General features: G+C 48.8%; 1 protein-coding gene across 7 annotated transcripts; it reads left to right on the forward strand.

Moving 5' to 3' along the window:
- Positions 1 to 15: 15 nt before the first annotated feature.
- FASTKD3 (FAST kinase domains 3) lies at positions 16 to 8,572 on the forward strand. Of its 7 annotated transcripts, none has more exons than XR_014831049.1 (7): positions 16 to 339; positions 944 to 2,411; positions 3,079 to 3,164; positions 5,320 to 5,494; positions 6,487 to 6,670; positions 6,999 to 7,113; positions 8,232 to 8,572. XR_014831049.1 is itself a non-coding variant. In XM_085001979.1 (7 exons), the coding sequence occupies exons 2-7, from the start codon at positions 974 to 976 to the stop codon at positions 8,337 to 8,339; spliced, it is 1,992 nt and encodes a 663-aa protein (XP_084858105.1). In that variant the 5' UTR covers positions 16 to 339; positions 944 to 973; the 3' UTR covers positions 8,340 to 8,572. The 7 variants fall into 7 exon arrangements, 3 of the variants coding, with proteins under 3 accessions (XP_084858105.1, XP_084858106.1, XP_003134197.3); XR_014831048.1 differs by having other exon boundaries at positions 16 to 65; XM_085001979.1 differs by having other exon boundaries at positions 6,601 to 6,670.
- The last annotated feature ends 262 nt before the right edge of the window (positions 8,573 to 8,834 follow it).

Below are 8,834 nucleotides of genomic sequence, written 5' to 3' on the forward strand. Positions count from 1 at the left end.
CGTACGGAGGCCCACGAGGTTCTGGCGCCTCCAGGGCTGCTAGGACCCCCGGCGCGCTGAGTCCGGTAGGTGCCCATCCCGGCTTTGGGCTCTGATGGCCGCGCCGGGCGTGCGTCGTCCGCGGCTCCGCCCAGCCGCGCACGCCGCCCTTGTTCGCCCAGCTCCGCGGACGCCGTAGCCGCCCTCCCGGTGCTTGAGCGCAGGTTTCCTGGAGCACCAGGTTCAGGGACGCCCGGCCCATCGCGTCCTTTCACTCCGAGGTGGACGCCAGCCCCCGGGCGCTCGGTCCCCCCTTGTCCCGCACGCCTGTGGTCCCAGCTGGCAGCGCGGGGCGTTCAGGTGCCCACCGGCGAACCACCTTCCCCCTTTATTGACTAACATTTTGCTTTTCAAATTCTTTCTTTGCCCCCATTTGCCAAGTTAGAACTTCTTGTTTCTCAGCCCCAGCCAAATCCTGTCGGCTGAAGGGAAGCCAACACCTCGGGGCCCTTTAAGCGCGTTTTTCACCTTTGCTTTGACCGATCCGAATTAATGGTCCTTTTTTGAGGGCGTTGAACCAAGCGCCAGTCCTCCCATCAGCCGACACTTCCGAGGCGCGCTTAGCATCCAGACTGCCTGAGTTTGAAGCCTGGCTCTGCCACTTACTAGCAGTTTCAATTTAACGACATGACATCTTTGCGCTTCAGCGGGCTCGTTTCTAAAATGACATAAAAGGACTTAATCCGCTGTGTTGTTGGGAGACTTCAGCATAGCACTGCCTGGCAAATGATAGCGATTTTTGTAACTAGATCCAGGCGCCTGCTCTTCTGGTACTTAATGTTGGAGAGGGAAATGTTTAGGGGGAATCACTCCTATGGGGTTCTCATCCGTAGTTTCATAAACACCGATGTTGAGTGAACCGTGTTCTCGTATGTTTGACCATGTTTTTTGTTCTTTAACATAGTGACAGATCGAGAGGTGTTGATCTAATGGCATGGCCTTAATTACCTTGCGGAGAAACCTTTGTCATTTATCTGATTTTCGAATACATGGAGCTCTGGCTGCTCTGAAAAATCCACGTGTAAATCACGTTCACAAGATAGTCCAGGAGCATCTGTGTCTGTGGTTCTGTTCACTGCAGCCCGGGCCCGCCAGGGTCAGGTTCCATCATGCCCACTGTAAAAAGTTCCATTCGGAAAATGGAAGTGACCTTCATCCCGTTGGCGAGCCAGTGTTCTCTCAAGTACACGATTGGGACAGGTTTGAACAAACCGTGAAAAATGTGGACGAAGAGATGTGTTGCAGGAGACTAAACAACCTTGGTTCATCAGGAGAAGTCCTGCGTTTTATAAGCACACTGCCGGCTTTACCTGAGACTGTGGCAGCAGAAGCCTTACACCGGATTTGTGAAGTGGAAAAGAAAGACGGTGCTCATTGGCTGCCCAAGGAAATCCTGGAGAATAGTGTCTTTCAAGCTTTGTGTGATCAGGTTGGACGGGACCCCTCAAATCTGTCAAACGCGGGTTTGGTGACTGCTTTGCAAGCCCTGACTCCTCTGCAGGCGGAGCCTCAAAGTAGTTTGTTGCTGAACCTGCTGGCAGAGTGCCAGCACCGTCTGGAAGGGGGCCGTCTGGACATTCACAGTCTTTGTATTCTCGGGGAGAGTCTGATTAAACTGCAAGGTCCAGGCTGTTCAACACTAGAACTGATTCTGTGTCAACTGCAGGGAGAAAATGTGGAAAAATTTCCCCCCGAGGATATCCTGTCCCTTTACAGGATACTGCAGGCGTGTCCCGAAAAAGTGGACCAACACCAAAGGTTTTTAAATAAGATAAATAACTTTTCTCTGTCATTAGTTCCCAAGCTGAATCCTAAATCGATGAGCCAAATGCTCACCGCCCTGGTGGTTCTGGATCAAACTCAGGCACTGCCTCTGGTTATAAAATTGGGTAAATATGCTGTGAGGCACATCCCGCATTTCACCAACGAAGAGCTTGGCAGAGTCTTAGGCGCGTTCATCCACTTTGGGCACAATGACAGGTTTTTTATCGAAGCCCTGGAGCAACATGTCACCTCACTCCGTCTCACTTTGGATCCCGAGGTTGTCAGCAAAGTCATGGAGTACTGCAGCAGAAAGCTGATTCTTTCCAAACCCATCCTCAATGCCGTGGCAGAAATGTTCGTGTGCCAATCAGAAAAATTTTCACCTCGCCAGATTTCTGAGTTACTTGAGCCATTTGGAAAACTCAATTATTTGCCACCAAATGCCTCTGCTTTATTTAGGAAGCTCGAAAACATACTGTTCACTCATTTCAATTTTTTTCCACCCAAAGCACTATTGAAACTTCTCCATTCCTGTTCGCTTATTGAATGCCACCCCGTCAACTTTATGGCCAAACTCTTCAGCCCGTATTTTCTTCAGCAGCTGCAAGGTGAGTTGGTTCTAACTTCTGAGAATAGAAAACGTAACATCTGAACTTTTGTGATGTTTTCAAGTCACCTCTGTGCCTTTTTTATCGAGCAATTATGCTTTGCCTTTGTTCTTTTATCCCATAACTGATCTAAAGAAATCTGAAGTTGTAGATGCTGATATAAACACAGTTATAAAGAATGCTAGGTCGTTGCGTGAAGAGAGAAAACAGTTTTGGGTGAACAGACTCTGCTGCCCTGAGAAACTATGGCTTCCTGTGGCATCTGGCCGGGTCTTGGTAACATGTTGGGATCTTTGATGACAGAGCACCTGCCTCGATCCTCTTTGCTCAGGAGATGCTAACATTCCTCTTGATTCAAGGCCACCCAAACATGTCAAAAATCTCGAACTCCATAGGCAGCGGAGACCCACTAACGCTACTAACATATGCTTGTCACTTTTAATTAAATTCTCTAGTTCGGAGCTTGCGTTCCTAGAAGCCAAAATAAGATTTCATTGAGATGGCAAGTGAGAAGCATAATTCATTCTCACAAGTTCTTTCCCTGGTGTCATTTGAAAGTACCTCACTGGAGTGAATGAATTAGTGTCGTACACTGCTGATGTGTCTTTCTCTCATTGCACCTGCCCAAATTCAAACATAGCCGTGACTGGGGTGCTTTTTATTTCAGGTGAAGAGTCCTCTTTGGACAGACTGAGCCTAGCACAGCTGACCCAACTTTTCTTAACCGCAGTCCTAGAATGCCCTTTCTATAAGGTAAAGGCACCAGTGCGCGTTGCTTTCTTTCCCTACAAGGACAGTTCTCCGCCCCACCGATCCTTTAAGATCCTTCTCTTTTGCGCTGTCTCGGGAACCTTACTAGGATGCAGAATTGTCATTCCCTTGGAGTTAGTTGCCCCCAGAGAGCCTTTTCGCCAGTAAATTGACTCCATCCCTGTGTTCTTGTCATCGAAAGAGCCCTTTCCTGCTGCGCGATTCTCTGAAGGTTCCGAAGTGCTGCAGGCCATGAGTCACCACTCCTGGACTCGCTCTCAGGGCTGTAAAGGGCTGTAGCAACCCCGGTGCAGGTGGATATAAAATTGGGAATCTCCACCCTGATTGGATCCTGAACCGTCCCTGAGTATGTTTTTAAACCAAGCCAGCAGTCTCCCTCTTACAAGATAGAATTCAGGGTAGGCGGCGTTTGTGTTTTGCAGAGAGGGCTCTGAGGATCCACTCTCCTGTAACTATCAGGTGTGTCATTCAGGACCGGAAACGGCCCCTCCAGACTCGCTCATCCCTGCTGGGCCCTTGGTACTGGACTGAGCCACTTTACAAGCAGCTCCCGAACACTATCTAGTGTCTCTCTTTTCTTGGAATGGGACTATTCCAACTATAGTTTGCTTTTATGCCCCATGGATCACAGGCATTCCTCAGGGATAATATGGAGTGATCAGCTGCCTTCTTTTTAAGAATGGCCTGATATTTCGTGGCGTCTATTCTGCTGGCCCACCACTGGTGGACTTTCAGGCTTTTTCCAGCATTTGTCTTACTCAGCCGTGTTGTCATAATTAAACGTGCTAACGTACCTTTCGTACTGCAGCCTTTTTGACCTTTTACTCTAAAGACTAGATTCCAGAATGTGGGATTACTGGATTAATGTTCAGTAGATCCTGACAGGTTTTTTGGTTTTTTTTTCTTAATATTTGTAGATGTCACATTTCACCAGCAGTGAATGAACGTGGCCATGTCTCCCCACTTCTGTTTCGGTTTTTGGTCCTTTGAACTTTTGTCATTACACTCAGTGAGATGTCATGTCACAGGCTTACGTTGCATCGTAATGAGCAGTAGTGAACTTGAGCCCATTTTCAAATGTTTATTGTTCGTTTACATTTGCTGCGAATTGCCCTGTTATACCTTAACTCCTATTTCTACTGGGTTGTTTGTCTTGCATTTTGGGTTTTGTCCTTTTGTTTTTTGTCTTAGAACACATTGTGAAACATATCCATTAACTGTTACCAATGTTGCATGTATTTTCCTCCTGGTTTGTGGTTTTAAGTTTCTTTAGTTTTAATATTATTTATGATGCCTTTTTTTGCCATATAGAAATGTTTGTTTCCTGTAGTCAAATCTATCCATCTTTGATGGCTGCTATCTTGTTTAAGGATATTTTACAGCTCCTAAGGGAATGTAAATATTTTGCTAAATTTTAAAAACATCGGGAATTCCCTTCCCGGCTCAGAGGTTAACAATCCCGACTAGGATCCATGAGGATCTGGGTTCGACCCCTGGCCTCGCTCAGTGGGTTAAAGATCTGGTGTTGCTGTGGCTGTGGCTATGGCGCAGGTCGGCCGCTGTAGCTCCGATTCGACCCCACCCCTGGGAACTCGCATGTGCCGTGGGTGTGGCCCTAAAAAGAAAAAATATACATGTATTCTTTTCCTTACTGTATTTAGATCTTTAAATCTCTCTGGAATTGCTTAGTCTGTCCAGTGGAGCAGGGCTTTAACTCGGTTCTTTTCCAGATGAATAGCCAGTTACCAGCACCATTTATTAAATGGTTGGCCTTTTCCTACTGTGTCAGAGTGTCAGCCTTATCACATTGCCCACTTCTAAAAACTGGTTGAGTATCCTCACAGCTCTTAAAGCAATTCTAAGAGTTCCAAAGGTGATTGGTGATGTGTGATAGGACTGTTTTTTCCTCCGCCCTCCCTTCCTTCCCCCTTCTTCCTTAACCACTGACCACTGACTACGGTCAAAACAAATCTTGAACTATAGCAAGACTATGTGGCACTGTCATTTTGGGAAAATATTTCTCCTCGCATAGCTCTAAAGTCATCTCGGATCAGACTTTGCCACGCAGTCCACCTTCATTTTATTCTCTGATTTTGTGTCTTGTTTTTCTTTCTCATGGTCGCATGTACATGTTTAGGGTCCCAAACTTCTCCCGAAATACCAAGTGAAGTCATTTCTTACTCCGTGCTCATCCCTGGAGACCCCCATGGACTTTCAGCTTTATAGATCTGTCATGCTTGGACTGATTGACCTTTTAGGAGCCAGGCTGTATTTTGCTTCGAAAGTGTTGACACCCTATTGTTACACCATAGGTGAGTAGTGGGGCGTTTGGCAGCTGGGACCTAAGCCTCAGCGTGCTGTCCTCGGTGGGAAAATGAGGGGCTAAAGCCACCAAAGCTCCGGAATCACACAGGAGGGTCGGCCCCTTCTCGAAGGCAGATGGGAATGGGGGTGGCTTCGGGCCAAAGAGACACCACGCTGGGGGTTTCAGTCCCACCTGTTCGCTACAAGGAACGGAACGCCTGGGGGCCTCATTTGGGGGCCTTCACTTGCTCGTTCTTATCTGCAAGACAGGAGTCGGAGGAACAGTGACCTCCAAGACTTGCCTGAGGTGTAAATAACCCAGAACGATACCAGGGGTGCAGTAGGTGTCCAGAAACCGAGCGCCGTGCTTGGTCCCCGGCTCCCGGCAGGGCTGCCCAGGATGGCGGGCACCATCCCAGGAGCTGTTGAGATCTCAGCTGCTCACAGTTCTGAACAGCACAGTTCGGGTCCCCAGTCGCACTGGCCATGCCTGAGATGCTTAGTAGCCTCGGGTGGCCCGGGGCTGCCGAGGTGGACAGCACAGGTGTAAGATTTCTGCTGTCACCTCAGCATCAGGGTCCTGCCTTTCACCTCGCCGAGTCAAAGGCACATAGCCCAGAGGGGACAGTGTTTATAGGCGCCCAGGGGTCAGTCTCAGGCCCCGCCTTTGTGGGCTCCTTTTACAGGGAAGAAGGGGGTGCCTACCACGCTCAGGGCCCGCGAGTTGGGGTGCAGACTGCTTCACCTCCCGGGGCCCTGGCGCTGCTCCAGGGGGCAAGGGCGCCAGCGCAGGCGTCTTCCTTGGCTTCTTCACTCTTCCCGGCGGTTGTTACAGGAGGGTGACAGTGCGCGTGGGTCCCGTCGTGCCCCCGACACCTCGAGCAGTCCTCCTTGTCTTGGTGCCGTGGAGCCGGCGCAGTTTAAGGCTGCCTGGGTAGGTTGCAGCTCTGCTTACACTGAAATTCTCACCGCGATGCCTGGTGTGGTCATTACTCTGCAGCCTTCCGCCCAGTTGCTAAATGCAGCGTGGAAGAAATCAAATCAGCCAGGAGGAAAGGAAGATAGTGCTTGTGAGGGTATCACACGAAGAATTTTTCCTTTCTTCTCTCACCAGATGTTGAGATTAAATTAGATGAAGACGGATTTGTGTTACCGTTTACAGCCGATGAAGATGTGCATAGAAGGTAATGAGAATTGTTGTGATTTTGATGTGACAGGCCTGGTCCAGCTCAAGGCACAGGGATTGTTTTCTTAAGAAAGTGAAGAAGTAGACAGGATTCTGGACATTCTGGACTACGGCACACCCGTTCTGGAAATTTTATGGACCTCAGTGTTTAATAAAGTTGGGGCTTTTTTTTTCAACAGATGAACGGATAACAATCACGATTCCCTTAAAAATAGTATTGGCCTGAAGGACTAGCCTAATCCCCAGTAAACTCTGGCAGCTAAAACCATAGACGTATGTGGGGTTGTTTTAAAAATTAAGCTTCTCTTTCCTCTTTGGCTTTTTAGGGTAGCACTGTGCATCAATGGGCCCAGAAGGTTCTGTTTGAGCAGCAAACACTTGCTGGGCAAGGAAGCCACTAAACAAAGACACCTGCACTTACTTGGCTATCAGGTTGTTCAGGTACGGTTTCGCCTATTCTTTTTTTTTTTTTTTTCACCAAAGCCATTTCTAGTTCAGATTTGGTTTTTTTGAGGATACCAAGGGACACGCCAGCCCAATGGACCAAGACTCTTAGATCTCCTTTAAACGCCGGCTTTGTTCATTAGGCTTAAGTCTCTTACTTTGTTCTGAGAGCCATAATTTTCAAACCCTTTGTTTTCCAAAAGTGAGCCAACCCTAAATTCTGTATAAGCTACGCTTCACTTTGCCTTTAGCATGACTGAGTTATTGGAATATCTATTTGGTTTTAATTTCCCTTTGATCTAGTGAATAAAATGGGCCGGATAACCCGTAAAACCAGGACCTTGATCAACACGTAACGTCTAAGACTGCGTTTACCCCGTGGGTCACTCAGGCCTCGTGTGAGGAACCACGGTGCATGTTCCCGAGGCGTCCCCGTTTCCCACTCGCTTTCCTGGCTGGTTGCTCTTTCCCACTCGGCCTGTACAGACGCGGAGTAATTTTCCGAGCACCAGTCGGACCAGCGTGCGCTCAGAAGCCTCCACTGTTTCCGTGCTGCCTCTGGGATAAAGTGGACCCCCCCCCCCCCCCGAACCCCCGCGCCCCTCAGCCTTCAGACCCCCACCCCCTGCGGTCTGCTCCGCACCTGCTCTGCAGGGTGGTCTCTCTCTGGCCCCTCCCCCACGTCCACGCCACTTCAGGTGGTCCCCCCGCTCGGAGGGTCTGAATTCTGATCCTTCACCGACTCCCAGCTCAGGCTGACCTTCCCCCTAATCCATGCCGCCTCCCCCCTCAAGGCTGGAGCACCCATTTTCTTACACGTTCTGCTTTGTGTTACCGTTTATGTTCTGGATTCGTTGTATATTTCCAGTAGCCCCAAATTTGTCAGCCCCTCGAGGACAGGGGTCCTGTTTCACCTCCTTTAGGCGTCCCACCTGCTGAGGGAGCTGCGGCTGCCGGCAGCACCAGGACGGGCACTCGGCTCACGCGCGGCACGAGCTGGCTGCCACCTCTGCCCTCAGCAGCTTACATTCTGCCCTGGGGAGGGTGTGAACCAAACACCAGGTAACTTCAGATTGTGAGGGATCGTGATGGATTTCATTTTCCTCTCTTTATAGATTCCCTATTACGAGATCGAGATGCTAAAATCAAGGCTTGAATTAGTGGAATATTTACAAAGAAAACTATTTTCTCAAAACCCTGGTAGTCACTGGTATCAAGAATGAATACTGGCTTCAGATCTCAAATACTGAAAGAACGTGCAAAGGAGCCGTTTGTGTGTGGCCCGTGGCGACCACATGGAGAGAGAGGGTCTCCAGTTTGCTTCTACCTTGTGTAGACTCATCAGCGGTGCATCTGAAATGAATCTATGTCGTCTTTATTTAACACCTGTGCCACAGGTCCTTTTATACAGCAAACAGTCGATCCCGCGTACAATAAAGGAACGTACTAAGTCGTGTCATTGTCTTTCAGTCTTGCCTTTGTGACAGTTCAGTGCTAACGGAAAATAAACTCTGGGAGAACTTTGTTTCCTTTTCTCGCAAAGGTAAGGAAATTTTCTCTCCCGTGTGTCTCTTATATTTTGGTAGAGGAAGTAATACGTGGTCGGGAGAAGAAGCAGTGGAGGACGGGCGAGGCCTTTGGATGTAAGCATATGCAATTGTACACTTAAACATCCACCTTTTGAATTCGGAATGGGTTAAAGTTCTTTGGTTCATTGC

This window comes from Sus scrofa, chromosome 16 (genome assembly GCF_054392235.1).
Source record: "Sus scrofa isolate SSC_HxYL_T2T_F1_AM1 chromosome 16, Sscrofa_HxYL_maternal_Yorkshire_Landrace_v2.0, whole genome shotgun sequence".
Taxonomy (NCBI): domain Eukaryota; kingdom Metazoa; phylum Chordata; class Mammalia; order Artiodactyla; family Suidae; genus Sus; species Sus scrofa.